The sequence below is a fragment of the Phacochoerus africanus genome, chromosome 9, assembly GCF_016906955.1.
Source record: "Phacochoerus africanus isolate WHEZ1 chromosome 9, ROS_Pafr_v1, whole genome shotgun sequence".
NCBI lineage: Eukaryota > Metazoa > Chordata > Mammalia > Artiodactyla > Suidae > Phacochoerus > Phacochoerus africanus.
Window position 1 is genome coordinate 92,940,139 of NC_062552.1, and position 25,576 is coordinate 92,965,714.

The window sequence follows — 25,576 nt, forward strand, 5'->3', positions numbered from 1 at the left end:
GTTCTCTTATTTCCATGCCTTTGCACAGAGTTGTTCCTCTGCCTGAAAGATTCTTCTCTTCTTGTCTGCTTGACCATTGCCTATTTCTCCCAAGGCAGTGGTGCCATTCTGCTATCCCAGTAATTCTCAATCCTGGTTGTGTACTAGAATCTCCTTGGGAGCTTTTGAAAACACCAATTCACTAAGTTCCTCTCCAGATCATTTAAATCATGATCTCTGAGAGAGGGAGAGGGCAAAAGCATCTGTATTTTTCAAAAGCTCCCCAGGAAATTCTTATGTGCAGCCAGGTTTGAGAATCACTCTTCTAGTCTCTCTTACCTCTATCGTAGCACTTAAAAAACTATAGTGGAGTTCCCTGGTAGCATAGCAGGTTAAGGATCCAGTGTTCTCACTGCTGAGGCTTTGGCTGATGCTGTGATGTGGGTTCCATCCTTGGCCATGGAACTTTTGCATGCCATGGGTGCAGACAAAAAAAAAGAAAAAAAGAAAGGAAAAGAAAAAACCCAAACCAAAAAACTATATTGCAATTATTTGTTTATCCACCTATCTCCCTTACCAAACTGTGCGCTCTTTGAGGCCCAGGACTGTCTTGCTCATCTTTTTTTTGTTTGTTTTGTTTTGTTTTGTTTTGTTTTAGGGCCACATCTGTGGCACACGGAGCTTCCCAGGCTAGGGGTTGAATGCGAGCTATAGCTGCCGGCCTATACCACAGCCACAGCAACATGAGACCCAAGCTGTGTCTGGGATCTACACCACAGCTCACAGCAATGCCAGATCCTTAACCTACTGAGCGAGGCCAGGGATTGAACCTGTATCCTCATGGATACTGGTCAGGTTCATTTCCTGAGCCACAACAGGAATTCTTGCTCATCTTTTCATGTCGGCCACCTAACACAGTACCTAGTATTTAGTAGAGGCTCAGATATTACATGTGGCCCACAGAAAGTTAATTCCAAAATCCCAGGTCTTTTCACACCCTGTCCTGAGTCAGTATGATACCACTGGAACATATTGTAGTCCCTGTGATCTTCAGATCTTTTTTTTAAATTAAGCTGTCATTAATTTTCTATCACATGTCAATAGAAAGAAAGTTGATTTGTTACAAAACATTTCATAACTTGTAGGAATCCTTGGTGTGGGTAATAAGTAAAGTAAGCCAACTGATTAAAAATCATCCTTCTCCCAATGTCAATTTAAATTTTTAAAGGTAGCTTTAAAGGCGGATTGTTATTTTTTTATTTTGGCCACATCTGCAACATGTAGACGTTCTCAGACCTGGAACTGAACTCACACTACAGCAGTGACCCGAGCCAAAATGTCAGATCCTTAACCCACTGAGCCACCAAGGGACTCCTAATAACGGATTTTTTAAAATGTACTTTTGGATTGGAAAAGTTTAAATGAACTCACAGAATTAGGGCATTTGTTGGGACTTTAAATAAGTATAAATCTCATCACTTTACAGAAGAGAACACTGCATTTCAGATATGCTGAAAGGGTACCCAAAGGCCCACAGTTAACTGAAGCTATTAGCAGTTAAGCTAATTACCAGAGCCTAGGTGTTATTACTGCCAGTTAGTATTCCAATTTAATTCATATCTTTCCTCTCTTGACCACAAAAATAACAGGCTTTGCAGTCCTGAGACAATTAGTATCATGTTCTACCAACTGAGTTAGCTGAGTGTGTAATCCACATTCTGTTTCAAGAAAGCCACCTCTTGTACTTAATTTAGCCTTCTGTGCTTTAGCAGTCCTGAAACATTTTCCAAGTCAGTTAGATTAGACAGAGCAATGAAAACAAAAAATCAGGAATGTAAAATCTGTACCACTGACTATCTTGAATAAGCCATTTAATCTCAGGGCCCAGTTTTAAAGCTGAGTTAAAAAAACACCATTCAAATGTTTTAAAATCATTTTTTGTTTGTTTTTACCACTGAAATGGGTTTAGATGAGGATCTGGCTTTTTTTTTTTTTTTCATGAACCAAGACAAGAAATAAACAATTCACTTGCTAGCAGATATGTATAACTTCTTAAAAAAGGAATCATCTGCCGTCTCTAAAGTATCCATGGCATGTTCATTATCATCAGGCTTATGACTTTTCCCTCAAATGCTCCAAATCTTTCAACCTCATCAAAATACAAAACTGAAATAGTATAACCTTTTATTCTACTGTCTTTAAGACTTCACATTGGACTCTGACTTGCACCTATAAGGCAGAGCAAAGTTATCAGTTAGACTGGCTGGCTATGCATGGGTATCTGCATTTTGATAAATCCAGGATACGGATCTCAGCTTTGTGGGAACAAATTGATTTGGTCAACTTACCCAACATATCAGAGACTCATTCGAGACAACTAAACTCCCAAGAGAATCACTGATAAACTCAGTATTAGTTTAAATTACAGACAAGGCTTTACCTTCCATTGTGGTTGGAATATGTCTATATTTATGACATTTCCATCTCAGAATCAAATTATTAGGGAAACTGAATTAGTGATTGGAAAGTATTGGTGGCACTGAAACATTACAATTTCATACTCATAATATTCCAGTTATGTTTCTCTGAGAATAGAAACCCTGATATTTTTTACTATACTTGGGAGATGCATTTCAATTTTAAGTTCAATTGAGGAAAACTCTATCCTATCAGTAATACATTTAATAACCATAATCTTGGGTAGTGCTATTTTTGTGGCTCATTTATTTTACCTTGACATTCTAGCTATTCAGGGCATATGTACTAACATTTCACTCCAAAAGTTGTCTTTTCACAATGACCATAAAGTGATTAGTAGTATTTGTCACACTTTCCTAAATGAAATAGGGCCAACAACTGTCTGCTACTTTCATCTTTGGTTTAGAATTGTAATCATAAAAGGGCCCAAGTGACAGTATGCAATATTTTGTCTTAGGCTTTTGGATCTAAGCAGAAAATCCAGCTTTAGTATTGTTTGTGTGAACTATGGCCACTTTAAGTGGTGACTCCTTTTACAGGCATAGCCTTCTGCAAGCTGTTACATGCCAAGGCAAATTTCTAACAGCCCCGGAGTTGGGCTAAGCCTGCACTGTTAGCAACTCAAAGTCCCTAGGGCTTCATATGTTATGTATTTAATCATCAAATATTAGGACATGAGAAAAAAACAAGGTTCTATGTTGGAAAGGGGTGCTTGCTCTGTACCCAATCAATTCCACAGCAGTAGATACATAGGCAGATAAATATGAAATGTAATTATTACATAGTAATATGAAATTTTTCAAGACAGCTGAAAACTCCATCATCTCTGCATTCTTTACAAATTTATCTTGCTTCCTAACATTTTAAACTTTTACTAAGGTTCATTTTAAGCTAAAATACTGGATAAACATTACCGTCAACCATATTTCCTCTAGATATTAGTCAGTTTGGGAGAAAATGAAGTTACTTAGGTTAACGAAATAATTTTTGTTGCTTTTATGGAGACAAAAATATTTTTATAGGGTATCTGGGCTTTGACTATGTGGAAATCAATTAATAATAATAATTTAAGAAAAGCATAGTGATTTTGAATTTTAAAAAAATTCTCTTAAGCTCAATCCATGTCAATGGTTAAGTCTGGGACTATCTTTTCTTGACTTATGAATACTGAATCCTAAAAACTGAAGGTCTTATAAGCAGAGCCCATTTAGGAAATCAAATAGCTTCTGAACACAATGTTATTTTTATTTAACAAATATCATTCTCCTTTCCCTTATATAATAATTCCTTCCTCTTCAAGCAAAAATCATACTCCTCTCCTTTGTATATCCTTTCTTTGAATTAAGTAGGGAGAAAAACCAGTGCTTTCTTTAGATATAAAACTTTCTTGTTTCTGATGTCCTTCTTTCATCAGATAAGCAGTCTGATAAGTGGTGTCCTTCTTTCATCAGATAAGCAGTCTGGTAAGTTGTGACCTTGTCAGGACACACTGGGAAGAGCTTCTCTATCTTCTGAATATTAACATGAAATAATGTGGGTAGGATCAAAGGTATAAATTAGAGTTCTCAGAAAAGAATAAAATCTTACTATATGGTAGAGAGAGATAGGAGTCTGAAAGAGTGAACTAACTACTAATCTATCAAGTCACCAGCCTTATAAATGGTACCCAGATACATCTTCCCTTGATCTTAAGACAATTTGGTAGGGTACAATTGATTCTGATCCTCTGGGTGAGCACATGACTGAAGCCTAGCCAGTCAGAAAATGCTACTCTCTTTGCCTTAGTGCTTTTGGGATGCAGACATGACCTAAACTTAAGGTTTCCAAGTATTTTGGTCTCAGGATCCCTCTAATTTTAAAAATTGCTTTTGGCTTAAACTAGGATCAGTCACTTGCAACCAAAAACATCCTCGTACATGTGGATTTCCAGTTAGGGACCTCAGAGGAAGAGAGTTAAGTAAGGGTGAGGAAAAATACAAAGGGACAGGTTACAAAATAATTATTCAAGCAGCAGTCAGGGCAGCAGAAATATACTATCAAAAGCCCAAAGAAGGAAAAGCTCAAATTTATTTTAATAAACATGGCAGACATTGGAAAATACAGTCCTAGTTGTTCCCAAATAAGTATCATCAAACTCCATGAGCAATTGAGGTGGCTTAGCTCCATTTCTCTAAAAGATAACAAGGGCATCAGAACTAAAACCAAAATGTCAATTTCATTAGTAGGAATGAATAAATTTACCTTATTAGACTTTGGAAAATTCTAATTTAGAAAACTACTTCTCACCAAACCAAACCAAACCAAACAAAAAAAGTTCCCGTTGTGACGTAGTGGTTAACGAATCCAACTAGGAACCATGAGGTTGCTCAGTGGGTTAAAGATCTGGCGTTGCCGTGAGCTGTGGTGTAGGTTGCAGACACGGCTTGAATCCCGCGTTGCTGTGGCTCTGGCGTAGGCCGGTGGCTACAGCTCTGTTTAGACCCCTAGCCTGGGAACCTCCATATGCTGCGGAAGTGGCCCCAGAAATGGCAAAAACACCAAAAAACAAAACAAAACAAAACAAAACAAAAAAACTACTTATGAGGGAAAAGCATTAGGCTACTTGGGTCAAATATTAAAAATTTCCCCACTAGTCTCTATCCTATAGAGCTGCATTTCCTCTAAAAATATATCTAATTTCTAAATCCCAGCTTTTAAAGAAAACTTTGAACATTCTAATAGGCTGAATTTGTAATTTATATGTTTTCATGGATATACACAGAAATGTAATCTATCACTGCCTGTACTGGGTTGAATAGTGTGCCCTTGAATTTTATATCCACCTAGAACTTTAGAATGTTACCTGTTTGGAAAGAGGGTCTTTGTAGCTGTGATTAGTTAAGATGGGTCATACTGGATTCAGATGGGCCCTAAATTCAGTGACTGGTGTCCTTATAAGAAGGGCGAGTGAAAAAACACACAGGGAAGATGTCCATGTGAAGACAAAGGCAAAGACTGAGTAATGCAATTATAAGCCAAGGAATTCCCAGAATTGTCGGAAACCATTAGAAGCTAGAAAGAGGCAAGGAAGAATTCCTTAGAGCTTTTAGAAGGAGTATGGCCTTGCCCACCCTTTGATTTTAGACTTCTGGTCTCCAGAATCACGAGAGAATCCATTTCTGTTGTTTTAAGCCACTGAGTATGTGGTACTTAGTTATAGCAGCCATAGGAACTAATACATTGCCTAATTCAGCCAGTCAACAGTTCATCTAAGCTGCAAAGTTGAAAGGGTGTTTATCTACCACTTTCTTTAAAGGATGAAGAAAAAGGCCCATATTCGTTTAAGGTTATAGAACCTATTAATGGGCAGATTTAGAACTTATCTCTGAAAATTCAAGACATTTTAAAATCATTTATAATTTAGGAGTGCTAGAGGGAATAAAGGTAAAAGTAACATAAAGGTAACAATGTAACCAAATATCTGCTCTTCACCTTTAGTTTGAGATAAAGGAAAGGATTCTCTTGGACATTCACCCATATAGCTCTCATTCAAAACTTGCTAAAAATCCAGACTCTATGGTGACAGATTATTATAGAAACTAGGTCTATAATATCTGTCTTCAATTTTAAATCTACTCTCAAAAATACTCAAATTCTTATAAAGGTAAAAATTTCCCAAGACTGAAGCAGGAAGAAATAAAAAAATATGAACAGACCATTACAAGTAATGAAATTGAATCTGTGATTAAAAAACTTCCAAAAAACAAAAGTCCAGGACCATATGGCTTCACATTTAAATTCTATCAACATTTAGAGAAGAGTTAATGCCTATCCTTCTGAAACTAAAGCAAAAAATTATATGGGAAGGAATACTGTCAAACTCATTTTATGAGGCCACCATCAGCCAGATACCAAAACTTGACAAAGATACCAGAAAAAATTAAAATTGTAGGCCAATGTTTCTGATGAACATAGATGCAAAAATCCTCAATGAAATACTAGCAAACTGAATCCAACAATACATTAAAAGGCTCATATACCATGATCAAGTGGGATTTATCCCAGGGATATAAGGATTTTTCAATAACTGCAAATCAATCACTGTGATATACCACATTTACGAACTGAAGAATAAAAACAATATGATCCTCTCAATAGATGCAGAAAAAGCTTTTGATAAAATTCAACCCATTTATGATAAAAACTCTTCAGAAAAGTGGCCACAGAGGGAACATATCTTGACATAATAAAGGCTATATATGACAAACCCAGAGCTGACATTATACTCAAGAAAAAATAAAATAATTTCCTCTAAGATAGGGAAGAGATAAGGATGCCCACTCTCACCACTTTTATTAAGCATAGTTTTGGAAGTCCTAGCCACAACAATCCCAGAAGAAAAATAAAAGGAATCTAAATTGGAAAAAAAAAGCAGTAAAACTGTCACTGTTTGGAGATGACATAGAAAAATCCTAAAAATGCTACCAGAAAACTACTAGACCTCGTCAATGAATTTAGTAAAGTTGCAGGATACAAAATTAATACACAGAAATCTGTTACATTTCTATACACTAAGAATGAAAGTTCAGAAAGAAATCAAGGAAACAATCCCATTTACCATCTCATCAAAGAGAATAAAATATCTATGAATAAATCTACTTAAAGAGGCAAAAGACCTGTAGCCCAAAAACTATAAGATGCTGATGAAAAAAACTGGAGACAATACAGATGCAAAGATATATTGTGTTCTTGGTTTAGAAGACAATATTGTCAAAATGACTATATTACCCAAGGCAATCTACTGACTCAATGCAACTCTTAATTTTAATTTTTTATTTTTGGCCTTGCCTGCAGCATGTGGAAGCTCCTGGGCCAGGGATCAAACCTGCAACACAGCAGTAGCCAGAGCCACAGAAGTGACAATGCCAGATCCTTAACCTGCTGAGCCACCAGGGAACTCCTTATCAAATTACCAATGGCATTTTTTTTCACAGAATTAGAACAAAAAATTTTTTAATCTGTATGGAAACACAAAAGACCCAAAATAGCCAAAGCAATCTTGAGAGAAATAAATGGAGATGGAGGGATCAGGCTCCCTGACTTCAGACTATACTGCAAAGCTATAGTAATCAAAACAGTGTGGTACTGGCACAAAAACAAACACAAAGATCAATGGCACAGGATAGAAGACCTAGAAATAAACCTGTATTTCTTATATCAATTAACCACTTATATCAATCTACAACAAAGGAGACAGAATATACAATGGGGAAAAGATAGTCTCTTCAATAAGTAGTGCTTGGAAAATGGGACAGCTGTATTTAAAGAATGAAATTAGAACATTCTCTAACACTATATACAAAAAATAACCACAAAATGGTTTAAAGACCTAAAATAAGACTAGGTACTATAAAACTCCTAGAAGAAAACATGGGCAGACCCTCTTTGACATAAATCACAGCAATATCTTTTTGTATCATCTCCTAGAGTAATGGAAATAAAAACAAAAATAAACAAGGACCTGATTAAACTTAAAAACTTTTGGACACCACAGGAAACCATAAACAAAAGAAAAAGACAACCCACAGAACAGAAGAAAATATTTGCAGACAATGAGACTGACAAGGGATTAATCTCCAAAATATACAAATAGTTTATATAGCTCACTATGAAAAAAAACCTAACAACCCAGTCAAACAATGGGTGGAAGATGTAAATAGACATTTCTCCAAGGAAGACACACAGATGGTCAACAGGCACATGAGAAGATGCTCAACACTGCTAACTATTAGAGAAATGCACAACAAAACTACAAAGAGGTATCATCTCACTCTTGTTAGAATGACCATCATCAAAACGTCTACAAATAATAAAGGAACTCTTCTACTCTGTTGATGGGAATGTAAACTGGTACAGCCACTATGGAGAGCAGTTATGGATGTTCCTTAAAAAACTAAAAATCAAGTTACTATATGATGCAATCCCACTCCTGGGCATATATCTGGAGAAAACTACAGTTCAAAAAGATATAGGCAGCACTATTTACAATAGCTGAGACATGGGAGCAAATGTCCATCAGCAGAGGAATGCGTAAAGAAGATGTGGTATATGTATAAATAAATATATATAATGAAATATTATTCAGTCATAAAAAGTGAATGAATGAAATAATGCCATTTGAAGCAACATGGGTGGACCTAGAGATTATCATACTAAGTAAAATAAGTCAGAGAAAGACAATATTATGCGATATTGTTTCTATGCGGAAACAAATGAAAAAACCCAAATGAACTTATTTACAAAGCAGAAACAGACTCACAGACATAGAAAACAAAACTTAGGGTTAGGAAAGGGGAAAGGGAGGGAAGGATAAATTAGGAGGTTGGGGCTAACATACACACACTATCTATATATATAAAATAGATAACCAACAAGGATCTAGTGTATATAGCACAAGGAATTATACTAAATATTTTGTAATAACCTATAAGGAGAAAGAATCTGAAAACACACACGCATATGACTGAATCATTGTGCTGTACACCTGAAATTAATACAGCATTGTAAATCAACTATACTTCAATTAAAAAAGAAAACTAGCAATACACTTACTCAAGAGAATTTACTAATTAAATTTATCTCGCCTAAATGCCTTCCATCATACCCTTTGTATTCCCATTATTTAACATGAAATACAGAATGTGAATTAGAGGATAAATCCACATTCTAGTTGGAACAATGAAACTAATAACCATCCAGTTGAGATTTTTATTGCATAAAATGTTGCCAGTAATACATTTTTGACACTTTTTCATTTTTATGCTTCCCAGTTTTACCATAGCTGAGAAGAAAAAAATATGTATACATACGTGTGTATATGATTTATTTCAGAAGTTGAAAAGTCTAGAAAGAAGGAAACTAAGAAACTGATGTTAACTAGCCACAGGTGATTAATAACACATTATATGAAAGACAGATGAAAATAAGTGGCAACAAACTATTTTCACGGTAATCTCATATCCCACTAATACCGAAGTGAAAATTGCCACCACCGGGGTTCTGTTTTCAGTTTTGTGATTGTGGGTAGGGTGAGATGAACACGTTTTTCTCATTCTCTAAGACTGGTGCTTTTCACCTAAAAGCACCCCTTTTAGCGACGAAGCCTGTGGCCAGAAAACCACGGGACAGCGGAAGAGAAGCCGCTTCTCAAAATGCTCTACCCCAGGCTTCCAGGCTAGTGAAGCTCCACCGCAGGAGGGAACTTGGCGTTGGGAAATCCGCTGGCAGGCGAGCCCGCTTTAAAGCAAAAGGGAGGATGAGGCAGGACTGGATACCTCCGCTTTCGCTCACCGCAGGTTGTCACGGGTAGCTGCGGTTCTGCCACCCACGCATCTTGCTAAGGCATCTCCAGGTTCCCCAGCGCCTTTCCTCGTTCCTCAGGAGAGCCGCTCGCCCGCCCCAAGAGTTTGCCAGAGCGGAGCAAGACCAGGCGCCAGGCTCGGCAGGGGATTGCTTCTGTCTGGGGCTCGGCTGAGGCCGCGTTCGTGTCTCGCGCGCACCCGCTCCGCGTACTCCCAACCAATCGGGCGCTACTCGCGCGCTCAGCAGCGTTCCCCAGTCCAGCTCTGCCGGGCCGGGTCCTTCCAGCTCCCAGTACTCCTCTCCCGAGCTCTTCCCCTCCCCTCACTCTCCACGAGTTCCACGATTCTTGGTGTAGCTCCGCCCCTGTCCCCGGTTCCGCCCCCGCAACCTTAGGAGCATGTGCTCTTCTTTCCTCTGAATCTCCTGGTATCTAGCTGCCCAGGGTCTGGCGCTCCGCGGTGCGGCCCAGGTCTCTCCTGCCTAACTCGGACGCCTCCGCGCGTTCTCCCCGAGCAGCCACCGCGTCCCCCACCCGCAGTTCGCCACCTCCGACCCGGACTCGGGGTCGCGCGCCCCGACTCCGCCCCCTCCGCGAACTCGCGCACTCTGGGCCTTCCGCGCTTGGCCGCTGAGTGTCTGGCCGCCTCCCCCTCCTTCTTTGCTCTCCTCGCGCTCCACGGGCGCTCACACTCTCGCGCTCTCCGAGGCAAGCGCGCTCCCGGCCCGCGCGCTCCGGGCTCCGGCTTCTCCCGGCTCCTGTCAGTGCGGTGACTGCGCTGGGAAACATGGCGACCGAGGGAATGATCCTCACTAACCACGACCATCAAATCCGGGTCGGAGTCCTCACAGGTAACCAGGGGAGGGCGTCCAGGACCGCCGTGGTCACTGTCTCCGGCTTACCTAAGGCTTCTCGCCTGTGATGACCCTTCTCTGAGGCCTCTGGAGGAGGGAAGGGTGAGGAGGGGGTCGTGGGGGGGCGCGTTTTACAACCATTGAGAATTGCTTGATGTTGGGGTGTTCCCGCGGGGCCCCCCAGGAGCTTCGGCCAACCCCGTGGGGTGTCAGACCCCAGTGCCTTCTCAGCCGAAGTCCCCGGCCCCCGGGGACAGAAGGGCCGGTGCGGCGGGCGCTGCGGGGCTCCGTGCTGCCGGTGCAGGCGGCCGGATCCCGGCTCCGCAGTCTGAAGCACGCCGCTCTCGCTGGCTCGCGCGCTTTCTTCGCTAAAGCTGGTCGCAGAGAGGGGGGAATCCCATTTCCACCCCCTCCCTCCTCTCCCTTCCCCCCACCTAGGCGGCCCGGCGCCGCTCTAGCCGTGCTTTGGCCGGGCACCGACCGGACACGACATGGGTGTTCACTAGACGAAACTCTGCTTCGCCTCAGACTGCCCCTCGCGAGCCGGACATCCCCTCAGCCACCCATGGGACACCCCTCGTCTCCCCTGGGAGGTAGGGATCCGCTAGCACCCGGACCTTGGAAAGTGTCTGCATTCCGCCTTCCTGAGCAAAGGGCCCTCTGCCCGCTTCTTCGTTTCCTTGGAGGGACCCGTTGTAGCCTGCGGCCGGGAATCAGCCCTTTTTACTTGAGAGGGAAGGACTCCCCGACTCTGGCTCCTCTGTCCCCCTCCTTCTGGGAACCACCCCCCCTCCCCCCTCCGGATGGTCCAGAGGCTTGTGAAGAAGCGCACTTTTCCCCGGTCGCGTTTCCCTCCCTCACGGAAGCCGTGTGTGCTCTGCATGTCTGATTCCGTTGCGTTGTGTTTGGGTAATATCCCTCAGTACGGCGACAGGCAGTTGCTGCAGGGCATGACTCCCGAGATGAATAGCAAGCCGATTTGTAGGGGTTTCTGCTGTGGTTCTGTTGGCAAGGTTTATATGTAATTGAGTGGCGAGGTGGGGGTTAAATAACTATATTTGGAACCTGAGGGCTTAGTTCGGAGTGAAGGAAATCCAAGACTTAACTGATGTGATTTTGGAAAAAGAAACGGTGTAGACGGGAATCCTAGTATTCTTCCCCCTTGCCCAGCCACGCGGGCGCGCGCGCGCGCGCGCGCACACACACACACACACACACACACACACACACACTTAAAAAAATTTTTCCCCTTGTCAGATTCTGACAGGTTGAAACGGTGCTCGAGAAGGGACTAAATTGAATGAGACTTGCTTTTATTATTAGGTAGAAAACATAGCTGGTAAGATAGAGAATGCAGAGCTTAATTTGACTGCTGAGTTTTATGAAAAAGATTTCCGAGGTACCCCTTCCTGTCCTTTAAGTAAATGATGTTGTTTTCAATTGTTAATGGTTAATGTTATTGAATTTCCCTAATCGAAAGGCCCTGCAATAGAGAAACTGGTCAACCTAATTGAAGGGAATGGGACCCCCCTCCCCCCCATCAGAAGATGCGCTGTTCTCTTCTTTTGTTGCTGAAGCGGTTGTCTTGTGCAAAGATTTAGTTATATCTCAGGAGTCTTGGAGTTGACATGGATGATTTTCAGAGGATCTCATAGCAGGATGTAAAAGTTTATATCCTATATCAACCCTCAACTTGCACTTTAAACTTTGGCTATGCTTTGAAAATTAATATAGTAGTGAGAGTGAAGCTTAATAGAACCAAGTATGTCAGCTACCCATGGAAATGAAAGGTCATAGTGTTTTAAAGTTAAACCATAGAGATTTAAAATTTTTGTTTGTTTACTTAAGCTTTCTGTAATAGTTTTATTTAGGGAATCATCTTACCTGGGTCAAGTGACATTGTAGATTGTTGTACAGAATATTTTGAAAGATGCAGATGTACCTCTGTATCTCTGCAGCTCACATTGGTATGCAAATAGCTTAAGGAAACAGTGTATGCAATCACTGTGCTAAAATTGTCTAAATAAATTACTTGTTCAATTGAGAGCTAAATATAAAAAGTATTCCACACTCAGCTGGAATAGGAGCAAATGTGGTTACCTGAAGGGAGAATTTGGTACCTTTATAGGAGGTAAGAAGAAACTGACATTTTCAAGGGGAATTAAAAATCAGTGGCAACCTTATAAGTGAGTATGTTGGTGAGGTTAAGATTCTTGAGAGAATAAAAATGCAATGCAAAAGCCCTGGAATGCCCAGGTAGGGTAGGTAGGTGGTATGAGCAGAATGTCAGGGAGAGTAGGTCATTTTGGTAGTAGAATGAAAGACAGTCTAGGGAAGCTATCTCGTAAGAATGAGGTACTGTAGTTTAGGGGGGAAACTCTAGGGTCAGGAATAAAGATGTAGATGACGGAATGGAAAGAAGTTGCAGATTTGGGAGAAGTGGTAGCAGAGGACAGTAGGATTTGGTGATAAATGAGTATTTGAAGTCAAATAACTGAGGCTTTTACTTGAAAAGTTATTGGTGTAAGTATTGGCTACTATGTTTGAGCCTGCAAACATGGAGAAGAATCAGAGAAAGGGGACTTCAGTTTGTGATTTTATTACAAACAACTTAATATTTGTGGTCTTAACATTGCAGGTGATTTGTGTGTGTGTGTGTGTGCTCACGTGTGTGCACACACACAGACCTAGAAAAATGAAACTGTGTTGCATAGTTTTGTCTTGTAGAACTTCCAAGTATTGCAGCTTTGCTATAAGTAAAATTATTAAGTAGTTAAGAAAATTGAATTGAGGCCACACTTAAAATTGGTTTTGTGAGTTATAATTTGTGGTTTTCTTAAAGTTAGAGGGCTTGTTTCCTCTCCATGCTTCATAATAGTGGTTTTCAGTATTTAATCTAAATCTGTTTTACAGAGGTTAGAGGAAAATATTATCTACCCATGCACACCTTTTATAATATGTTAGTATTTTGGTAAATATGTTGTTTGTAAAGTCTTTGACTTTCTGGTGACATCTTTGATAATCTATTGAAAGATAATAGTTATACTACTTTGAAACCTTTCATCTTCTAGGTGTTTTTGTAATCTTTATCTCAGCCATGAATTTGGCAAATGTGGTAGGCAGTCTATTTTAACTTCTCATCAAATGAATTAACTGTTACAATTTTGAAAGAATAATGGTAGGAAAATATTTAGTAAAGGCATTTCGTTTTTGTATGACTATCTTGAATCATTTGGAACTTGGAAATCAGTATGATAGGTAATGTGTCATGGATATTTTAGTTATATTACTTTTTTTGGTCAGGAAAGTGGGAATATTTACATAGGTTATCATGGAAGCATTTTATGTTGAAGATTATCATCTGTCTCTAAAAACTGTATTAGTAACTATTTTATGTTGATTTGTTAGAAATGAAAGTTATGGTCTTTGGTGATCTTAGATCTATTTTTCAATATATCTGTTTCTGATATTCTGTTTATAACAGACTAAAGACAAAGTGATGATGAGTAACATGAGAGAAATAAGTATCTTTTGCTCTGAAATTTAAAAAAACGTGGGAAAGATGTAGGATTTTTTTTTTTTTTTTTACAACTTCAGTAGTAATTATATTTACAGTCAGTCTTGACATTTACATAGCAGGCTCACTCTATCACTGTATCAAATGTGGTACTTTTTACCTATTTTTTTCTATATCTGAAGAAGCTGCTTATCAGGGGAACACACTTTTTTACCACTGTAAAAGCTCCATGGAAACAAAAGAAAAATAATGGATACATATATGTTTGTAATGTAGAATCAGATCATGTTTCATTGTCTATTTAGTATCATATTAGCTAGCTAATGTTTGGTATACCAAAGCACTTAGCTAAAGGTGATAATCCCACCTAAATTTTCACTAGCAGTTGAGTGGCATGGATGAGAAAAAAATGCAAATTTTTAGGAAAGGATGTTAATTTAAAAATCATGTTTTTGCTCTAGTAATATACATTTTATTGCTCTTGGGTTGTAGATTTGTAATCGGTGAGAAATATTAGACATATATAAAACTACATAATAGAGATTAAATAAAAGACTAATTGTAAACTAGAAACCAAAAATATTACATGTAGGGTGTATTTCGGTCATTCATAAAGTCATTCAAGATATTACAAAAACAGGAGTTCCCGTCGTGGCGCAGTGGGTAACGAATCCGACTAGGAACCATGAGGTTGCAGGTTCGGTCCCTGCCCTTGCTCAGTGGGTTAACGATCCGTTGTTGTTGCCGTGAGCTGTGGCGTAGGTTGCAGACGCAGCTCGGATCCCATGTTGCTGTGGCTCTGGCACAGGGCGGTGGCTACAGCTCCGATTGGACCCCTAGCCTGGGAACCTCCATATGCCGCAGGAGCGGCCCAAGAAATAGCAAAAAGACAAAAAAAAAAAAAAAGGTATTACAAAAACACACGTTTTAAGCCAAGGAGACGATGATTGTATAACTCTGGAATCATTCATTCCTTTATTTTAGTTCATTCCTCAAGCTTATTCTTATATGTTACGAATGTCAATATTATTTTCTGAAAAGCCCATTTATTGATAAAGATATAAAAATATAATCTTTGTTTTGAGAATGGATGTTGTCATTAAGTAGGCAGATCACTATTGCAAGCAAAAACTTTATCCTACAAAATGGAATTGAGTGTACTGGCAAACATACCAATACTGATCTTATGTGACTGCTACTAAAAAAAAAAAAAAAACCTATTTCTCAAACTAGGTTGTTCTTCCATGAATTTTTGGTTGGAAGCAATGTATTGGATATTAAAGTAGAAAATCATTGCATTAACTTATAATGAATATATTTAATAATGTCACCACTGGCCAAAGACTATAAATTAGTAGTACATATATTGTTACATGTTAAGAGTTTTAACTATGTTAAGGACACATATGGCTCTCTGACTTTAATTGAGGTATATGGTGGAGAATCAGCAGTATGTTTGGAAATGATGGAAGAGTCTGTTTTTGCTTTTACTGGTGATAGAGTCCTGGTTAGGGTGAAACGTTGCTTTTTTGAAACAGTAAAATAGATAAAATCTATATTGTGCACCTGTAGATAGGATTGAGAACTAAGTATATTTGGAATTTGAGATGTTAAAAAAAGAGATCCTAGAAAAAGAAGGTAATGACACCACAAGGGGTTTCTTCCTTCACATCTGGGCAGAGAAGATAAATATTAAGGAAGAAGAAAAGATTTAACCTGCTTAAAAGTAATTGGATCCATTGTTAATATGAATAGCATCAATCTTAATTTTTGAGCGACCTCCCCCAAAAGCAAATGCCTAATAAAGTACTGTCATGTAGAAATTCTATTTAGGTTGTTTAATCAGTTCATAAGTGAATTTATATTTAATTGATTTAAACTGAGTGGAATTCTTATAAATGTTGTCATTAAAATAGAAACTCCAACAACTTTTACAGTAGTTTTGTCAGTAAGTATGTATTTGGAAAGAATGAAATTAAATTTACTATGCTTTTAAAATATGCCCTGATTTGAAATATAGAGGAGCAAGGAAATGTGATAAATTGAGCATTACAGTTTGTGCCTGCTTCTTGATAACATAGTTTTCAAGGGATACGCTAAGGTTTCTAAGCCTTAGAATCTAAGCTATGGGAACAAACATAATAATTCTTGAAGCCTCAATTTTACTTGAGTATATAATTTAAACCACATTAATGATATAATAAGCATGAGTAAATTAGGCGCAAATGTAGAATTTTGAATGAGCTTTTGAGATAATATCAAACTACAAAGAAATTTCAGGTGAACTCATTATATAACTCCAGAGCCCATCATTCTTCTCTGTTATTGGTACTTGGGCAAGAAAAAATTAAGGAGCACTAGGTCATAAAAAGAACACTAGAAGACCCATTATCTAATGCTAGTCTGGCTAGTTTGAGCAGTGTTAACTCTCTCTCAGCTTTTCTCACCACTGAGATGAAGGAGGCTCTCATGGCAATATATGTTGTGTCCTTTAGCATCTTGAGCAGCTGGAAAGAGAAATATAGAATAGCAGGCTTAGGCTTTTTTGTTTTTTTTATTTTTTGTTTTTGTCTTTATAATGGGAATCATTATGGGGTAGGAATAGTATACATTAAAAATGCAAGAGAATAAAACAATGGAAGAAAATTTCATCAGTTAAGTCCAATCAATATAAACTAAAGGAAAAATATTTAGATTTATTTTAGATATTTTTGTGGTATTAATCTGTCAATAGTAGTTTTATTTTACATGTAATTTCAGACTTGGCTCATACCTCACTTCCTCAACAAAATCTTTCGTAGGAGTTATTCTCTACAGTGATGTCTTTGTTTTCCTGCAGCGTTGATACATGTTGCTGTACCCTTTAATCATGTACATATGGAAGGCTGAAAGATATAGTTTAATAGAAAAAAAAAAGAACTTTGTAGTCAAACTGACTTGGATTTCAGATCTTGCTTGGCCCTTTTATTTTGGGAAGTTATTTAACCTCTCTGAATTTTCCTTCTCCAATTTGAGGATGGCAATATTCATTTCATGGAGTTGTTAAGAATTTAGAAAATATATGTGAAAAATGCCTTTTTTTTTTTTTTTTTTTGCTCTTTAGGGCCACACTCGAGGCATATGGAGGTTCCCAGGCTAGGGGTTTAATCAGAGCTAGAGCCGCCAGCCTATACCACAGCCACAGCAATGCCAGATCCTTAACCCACCGAGCGAGGCTAGGGATCCACTCGACGTCCTCTTGGATGCTAGTTGGCTTTTTTAACCACTGAGCCACGTCGGGAACTCTTCACTTTACTTATTTGTTATCTGTCACACCTGGTAGGTTTTGACTTTGTGATCTTCGCTCATACATATTCTCTACCTTCTTCTCTTTCCAGCTTATTTTGGACAACTTTTTATATTTGTGAAAATAATTATAATTTATTGAGAGTTTACCAAGTGTGAAATACTTTTCTAGAGCCTGCTGTAGAGCCTATTAATTCATTTAATCATCGTAATAATATTATCATTTTACATTTGAAGAAACTAGCAGAGAATGATCAAGTAATTTGCTCAAATTACTACAATAAGAGGCTGTGCTGATAAAAGGCCAAACTGTGATTTGAACTCATGTAATCTGTTCCCAGAGTGTAAACTCTTGGCTTTTTTTTTTTTTCTTTTTTCTTCTTTTCAAGGCCGCACCTATGGCATATGGAGGTTCCCAGGCTAGGGGTCTAATCAGAGCTGTAGCTGCCCGCCTACCCCAGAGCCACAGCAACACAGGATCCGATCCCAGTCTGAGACCTACACCACAGCTCACGGCAATGCCGGATCCTTAACCCACTGAGCAAGGCCAGGGATCAGACCCACCACCTCATGGTTTCTAGTCGGATTTGTTTCTGCTGTGCCACGACGGGAACTCCCAGAGTGTAAACTCTTAACCACTTCAATATACTCCTTGACATTTAATAATTAATTCATGTAGATAACATTTTTCTTTTCTTCCCTTTTTTTTTTTTTTTTTTTTTTTGCTGCGCTTGCAGCATGTGGAAGTTTTTGGGCTGGGGTGGAACCTGAGCTACAGTAGTGACAATGCTGGATCCTTAACTGCTGGGCCTCTAGGAACTCCTCTTTCTTTCTTTCTCTTTAATGGCTCTGTTATATTGCATCATATGTTATGCTATATTTAATCCTTAGTTGATGAAAATAGAGGTTTGTAATTTTTCACTGATAAGTGTTGTAGATGATAACATTCTATGTTTATTATTGCATGTTTGTGAGCTTTTTAAAATGTAAGATTTATTACTATGAATAAAATTTTTAAAAGCAGATACTATTGACTCAAAAATTCTGATAGAAATGACACTCTTTTGGAAGATAAATTTGTACTAATTATAGCTAATCTCAGGTTCATTAGGTATTCTTTTTATCTTTACAAGTTCTTTTGCAGTACATATCTTTCTTGAGTTATATACATGGACCAGGACCTTTTTTTATTGCAAACAGTAGATACTCAGCTCAAAATTAGCTTGAGTGAAAAAGAGATTTTATTAATTTACACAGACACAGTATAGAGGAGGAACTGACTTCAGGGACTCAAGCAATGTGACCAGGGAATTAATGTAATCATGGACATTTATTCTCCGTTTCTGTATTTAGGTTTTTTTTTTTTTTTTTGAGCGTGTTGCATATATAAAATTATAGGACGCTTCTTCACCTTGCTTGGCTCACACGTCCATTGTTTAGCCAATCACTGTGACTAGGAAAATGAGGACTGTGACCATGTATCACATGTCTCTTTCGGGACTGGGACACTTAATAGGCAGCCTCACCAGAATCACAAGCAGAGGGGGTAGGGAAGCCTGCAAAAGAAGAGTTTCTGCCACTAGAAGGGGAAAAGCTGGGCAATCACCTCTTGCTAGATGTTTCATCAAGTCTCAATGCCTTTTTCCCTTCTCCCCCCCCCCCCCCAAGAATATAGTTTATCTGCCTCATTTACTTTCTAATTTGAGCTGGAACAAGTTAATGTGTGAGAAGTAGTGGGTTAAACTCAGTGCCCCCTAATATCAATAATAGTTAATTTATCAGGAGCATTCACAATGACTGATTTCTACTTTTTCATATACTGCATAAGGATGGTTATCTAAGGGTATTTTAGAACAGTAGTATGCATGTAATGAGAGTGAGATTTGACTAGTTTTTATGCAGCTCTTTTATGCTGCTCTGTTTGAAATTTATGATCAGCTATGAGTCTAGTCTCATTTTTCTTTTCCTTCAAATGATCCCTCCCAGTGTTTTGCAAATTTTGTTCTAGTAGCACTTCTCTGGGAGATGCTATAATAGGTATGGTATTAAGAGGTTTTTACATAGTCATATAAATTTGGAAAGTGCTATATAATATATCCCTCCTTTTGGAGATTCACAGAATGCTAAAGCATATTCACATATTAAAGATGTGAGTAATATTATAATTTTGGAGCCTGTTGAACTTTATTTAGTCTAGTGTTTCCAAAACTTTTTGAGAATGGAACAGTTTTTCAAGATACACCAGAATTCTGTACATCATTTCTTTGGTAAATAAATACTGGTCTTTCCCTTAGAGATGATCTTTTGGAAGACTAAGACCTTTATATTCTTTTAGCTTGTTCCTGTAGTAACAGTGTTTTCCTACAGTAATCTCTTCTGTGAAAATGAATCTTTTTTTTTTCTGAATTAGCCTTTAAAGTATATATATTTTCCCAGTTATTTATTATCTCTGAGTTTTCCTTTTTTCACATTAAAAGATCGGCTGAGTATATTATCTTATTCAGAAAATCTATAATAGCAACGATCAGTTTTGATTCTGTTACTGCTATATGTGGAGAGAACATTAGATCAAGTTCTATTTTGGACTTTTCCAGTGGGCGTATGGCATCATCTGTAAAATGTAAAGATTAATAGATGCTTTCTAAAATCTCTTTCAACTTTAAAATCTTAATAATCCCAATCTCAGGAACATACCTCATGTTTACCATCCTCTCATTCTCTCACGTTATCTACAATCTGTTACTGACAGCAGAATTATTTATTTGAAATGCCTTCCTTCAAACAGGAAAAACTACTAGAAAAAGACACTGACATTCATACCAAGTGTAAATGGAAACAATAAAAGTCTGCTACTTCCACTGTAAAATATGTGCAGTTTTATTTCATTACTACGTGCTGTAGAGAGTTCAAATTGTAAAATGCTTAAGATTTAGAATAAAAATTACTACACAAGTGTAATAGCTGATTCACACAATCAAGCTTAGAATAATAGTGATTTAGAGGTATTGAGGTATTACCTTTTTCTTTTTAAATTTAAATTGTAATGGTATGCCAGAGAGCTGGGAAGCAAAAACTAGCATTCCTCCCAAATGTTATGATTATTTTGTTATAAAATATTAAAAATGAAGCTGTTTTAAAAATAAGACACTGTCCTTGAACAATTTTATGTTTTAGGTTCATACATATTCAGAATAGTAGGTGGGCTCTGGATTAGATGACCTGAGTTTATACTTAAGTGAAGTTTTTAGAGTTACTTAATTTCTCTAAGCTTTAGTTTTCTCATCTGTAAAATGAGGGATAATCAGTTGCCTGCCTTACAGGGTTGTGATAAGTGATATGATAAATGTAAATATTGAGTGAGTGTGCCCACATAATACATACTCATTAAGTGTTCTTTTTGTCTTTTTTGTCATTTTAGGGCCACACCTGAGGTACATGGAGGTTCCCAGGCTAATCAGAGCTGTAGCTGCCAGCCTACGCCCGAGCCGCGTCTGCGACCTACACTGCACCTCATGGCAATGCCAGATCCTTAACCCACTGAGCAAGGCCAGGGATAGAACTCGAAACCTCATGGTTCCTAGTCTGATTCGTTTGCACTGAGCCACGACAGGAACTCCTCATTAAGTGTTATAAATTTGAATCTCATTACCTTTATAAACATGTTAACAGAGAACAACCACTACAACTTTCAGATATCTGACCCAGTCATGGTTTATCTCTCTACTATTTTATTTTATTTTAGGAACATAATTAAAGATCAGTACTATATGGGGTTCCACTTAATCTAAATTCTTATTTTGTAGCATAATTTTGGTGTTAGAATCAGAAGATGCTATATATAGGATAGTAACTAATGACAAAAATTTTGAGATTTTTGAGGTATAGATTTAATGTATCATATTTATGGGAAACTTTCTGATAATACTCAGGCTTAAGATATGTAAACTTAGAGAAAACTGCCTCTACACAAACATATGTAGGTATTATTGTTATGGAGTACTATATTATAGTTAAGAAAGTGGAAAAGTTTTAAATGTTATATAAGTAGTGTTCTATTACAGGGTGGTAGAGCATTAGCAGAATGATAGTTTGCATAGATAATTGTTGATTTGTGGAAGATAGACTTTTAATTGATAGATGAGGAAAATAGTAAAGCCCAGGGACAATGAGCTAAGGCATAGATCTTGCTGTGTTTGGGTTAAAGAAACAAGGACTGGGGGAATAAGACAAATGAATATTATATATAAAAGGAGAGAGATGTTTTATGAAATTTCAGATGCCCAAAGAAAATCTGTAGGATTTAAAGCATTTCCAAAGATTATTTTGGGTAGGAATGTTTGAGAATCATTGATTTAGGTCAATATTGGACTTGGATTTTCTGGTTTCCTCTGCATATGGGTCTGTGAAGCATTTTAAAAAAATTGACAGTTATGCATCATAATGAAATGTTCCTTTATGATTCTTAATGAATTCAGAAGTGGGTCATATCTAATACATGATAAACTTGAAATAGAGACTTCTGCCACCCCCATAATAAAATTTTAAATAGCTAAGTAGTTATGTGTCTGATTTTATTACTCTTCTTGGCCTTTTATTTCCTATTGATCTCTTAGTCTAACCATAGCACGACTCATTAACATAATACAGTCCAATTCAGTGCTGTCTTAGTCTACTTGGGTTGCTATAACAAAGTATCATAGATTTACAAACAATGGAACATATAAACATAGGCTTATAAACAATGGACATTTACTTCTTACAGTCATGGTGTCAGGGAAGCCCAAGATCAAGGTACCAGCAGATTCAGTGTCCATCGAGGGCCTACTTCCTTGTTTGTAGACAGCGATCCTCTTTCTGTCTCCTCATATGGCAGAAATGGGAGGGGAACTCTTTGGATTTCTTTTATAAGAGTGGGGGGGATAGGGTTTAGCATATGAATTTGGGAGGTGAGTCACAAAATATTCAGCCTTTGGCAAGTATGTGATGTGTGATCTGCTTTGTGTTGTGTTAGGCTAAAACTACTGAATGTTTCTAGTGTCATCCTTCAAGTCTGAGGAGTTAGTTGTAAAGTAGGTTTACAGTTTTAGTCATTTACATGTTAAAACACTTGTCAGTACCACATGATGGGGTTTATCAAACTTTTTCTTTAAGAATCAGATAGTAAATATTTTAGGCTTTATGGACTATATGATTTCTGTCCCAACTACTCAGCTCTGCCCTTCTAGCATAGAGCAGCTGTAGACGATATGTAAATAAATGAGCATGACTGGGTTGCAATAAAACTTTATTTACAAAAACAGAGGGTTGGTTAGAGTTGACCCAGGGGCCATAGCTTCCCAGTCTGTGCTCAAAGGCTTAGTCTGTGTTAGGAAAGTATAATTCTGAATTGCTTGCATGAGAATTAATCTTTTATATTAAAATCTGTGTTATAAACCACACAAAATTTAGTGGCTTAAGACTATAATTTAATGTTTCTCACATTTCTACAAATTAACTTAGTAGTTCTGCTTTATGTGGCATTGGTTGAGGTATAACTCTGTTATAAATCAGTTATCCGGGGGCCTGATTGGGACTGTTTGTTGTCCAGGGCCTCGGTTCTCCTGCATGTGGGTTTCATTAGCCTCATGGTGTGACAGCTGGTTTCCGATAGGTAGTCCAAGAGCAAGCATTGTGAGAGGGAGGAAACAGAGCTGCCAGGACAATTAAGGGCTAGGTCTGAAACTGGCACAGCCACACTTCTGATATTATTCTACTGGTCAAAATACTTAAAGGCCCAACCCAGAGTCATTATGGAAAAAGGCTAGGAATACTAGGAAGCATAATTAATTGGGAATCATCAAAGTAACAGTCATCACAGGATTGTTTTGGTTGCAAGTGACAATTCAAATTGGGCTAGCTTTAGTAAGAGGAAAATTTATAAGTATTTTATTATATAAGACTAATGGGGTGTCTATACTACAAAACCTAAATACAAGATGAGGCCCTAGGAATATTGGACCCAGTATTTGAAGGTCCTCAGGACTTTTTCTTGTATTTGCTTCACTTTGTAAAGTAAGCTCCATTTTCTCTTACCACAGATCTGCTTTTTTCACAATGGAAAAAGCAGTAGTACCATTGTCTGCTTTATGTTGTTTAGATCTTCCCATTTCAGCCATTCAGAGTAGTACTGACTTTATTTTCACAGTTGTATTTTCTCAAATATTTGAGGAAGAACTTTGTCCTGGATCAATCATTTGTGATTGGGGACAGAGGTTGTGTTGTACCAACCATGTGGACAGGAGGAGGGTCAGTTAACAGAAAAGGAATGCTGAATACATAACCCTTATTAGTTCTCTTGTTCCTTCCCTAATCATCTATTTACTGACATAAAACAATTTGTTAATTGTTAATAATTAAGAATTTATTATTAACAATTTGTCAATTTGTTAATAATTTGTTTCTCTGGAGTTCCTGTCATGGAGCAGCGGAAACTAATCCAACTGGGAACCATGAGGTTGCGGGTTCGATCCCTGGCCTTGTTCAGTGGGTTAAGGATCCGGCGTTGCCTTCAGCTGTGGTGTAGGTCGCAGACACAGCTCAATCTGGTGTTGCTGTGGCTCTGGCATAGGCCAGCGGCAATAGCTCCGATTAGACCCTTAGCCTGGGAACCTCCATATGCCTCGGGTGCGGCCCTAAAAGGACAAAAGACAAATAAATACATACATAAATAATTTGTTTCTCCATTACAGGTCTAATTTACTTTTTTTTCACACCTATCTGCCTTTTGCTCTTTCATTGTTCTGCTGGAGAGTTGTTTAAAGTAAGAACTGGAATTAGTTCAGCATTTATTTATTTAAATAAAAAAAAAAGTTTATGGCTGCACCTGCTGCATGTGGACATTCCCGGGCCAGGGATTGAATGTGAACCACAGGTGCAACCTACGCCACAGCTGCAGCAACATTAAATCCTTTAATTCGCTGCGTGAGGCTGATTGAACTGACCCGAACTACTGCAGTCGGGTTCTTAACCCACTGTGCCATGCCGAGAACTCCATAGTTTGGTATTTAAATATTCATTGTAATCTTTTTTTGCTTTGGGTAGGGGACAGCAGCATTTAATATCTGTTATTTCGCTTTGGCACCATTAACAGAATCAGATATGAATGTGATCTTACTGTGTTGTTATTCATTGATTTCCAAAGTTGATTTGCGTGATCTGGCTGAGTGAGTTTGTCTTTCCTCTGGGAAGGGTCCACTTGCATACATGAATGTAAGTAACTCTAATACAGATTGAAATAAGCGTATAATAGAAATACAGGCAACATACTGTGGGTACACAGAGTAAGAAACAATTAATTTTGACAGAGTGGCTATAGGAAAGATGATATTTTAAAAGAAATAGTATTTGAGCAGGGCCTGGACAAATAAACCACGCTTAAAAACAACACCACCACAACAGGGAAAGATAATCTGGCTGTCAGGTTTCTTGGCTGTTGAAGGGGTGGCACCAGAATAATTTGGCTAAAGTAGATGAGCTTAAGTGTAGTGTAGAGAAATTCAAGATAAACAGCATCATGTAGGGAGTTCCCATCGTGGCTCAGCGGTAATGAACCTGAGTAGTGTTCATGAGGATGTGGGTTTGATCCCTGGCCTTGCTCAGTGGGTTAAGGATCTGGCATTGCCGTGAGCTGTAGTGTAGGTTGCAGACGTGACTCAGGTCTGGTGTTGCTATGGCTGTGGTGTAGGCTGGCAGCTGCAGCTCTGATTCAACACCTAGCCTGGGAACTTGCGTATGCCACAGGTGCAGCCCTAAAAAGATAAAGAAGCAAACAAAAACCCCAGCAGCATATACTTACTTTAAATCTTTGTTGGTTAGATGTATAAAAGGTAATTTGGTTTTGCTACATCCAAGCCTTTGGTGGATGGTAGGTACATGGTAGCTTGAAAATTGAGAATTTGATTTTTCTAATTAAAAAATTTATCTCAAAGACTCAGATTTTTGGATATAGAAAGAACTTTAAGGATTGTCTGTACTAACCAACTCTAGTACACAAAGAAACTAAGACCCAATTAAAAGACTTATTTAAGGTTACACACTTAACTGGTAGAATTGGAGCTAAAATCCAGGCTGCCCTACTCCTAGTCT

At 38.2% G+C, this 25,576-nt stretch overlaps 1 protein-coding gene across 5 annotated transcripts in view; it reads left to right on the forward strand.

Moving 5' to 3' along the window:
- Positions 1-10,074: 10,074 nt before the first annotated feature.
- Positions 10,075-25,576, forward strand: part of GPHN (gephyrin) — a 554,831-nt gene continuing 539,329 nt past the window's right edge. For 2 of the 5 annotated variants that reach the window (XM_047797836.1, XM_047797835.1), the window contains exon 1: positions 10,076-10,647. In XM_047797836.1, coding sequence (XP_047653792.1) covers positions 10,584-10,647 — 64 coding nt within the window. In that variant the 5' untranslated portion in view covers positions 10,076-10,583. Of the gene's footprint in view, positions 10,648-25,576 lie in introns of all 5 variants that reach the window. The other 3 variants (XM_047797834.1, XM_047797837.1, XM_047797833.1) reach the window with 3 other exon arrangements.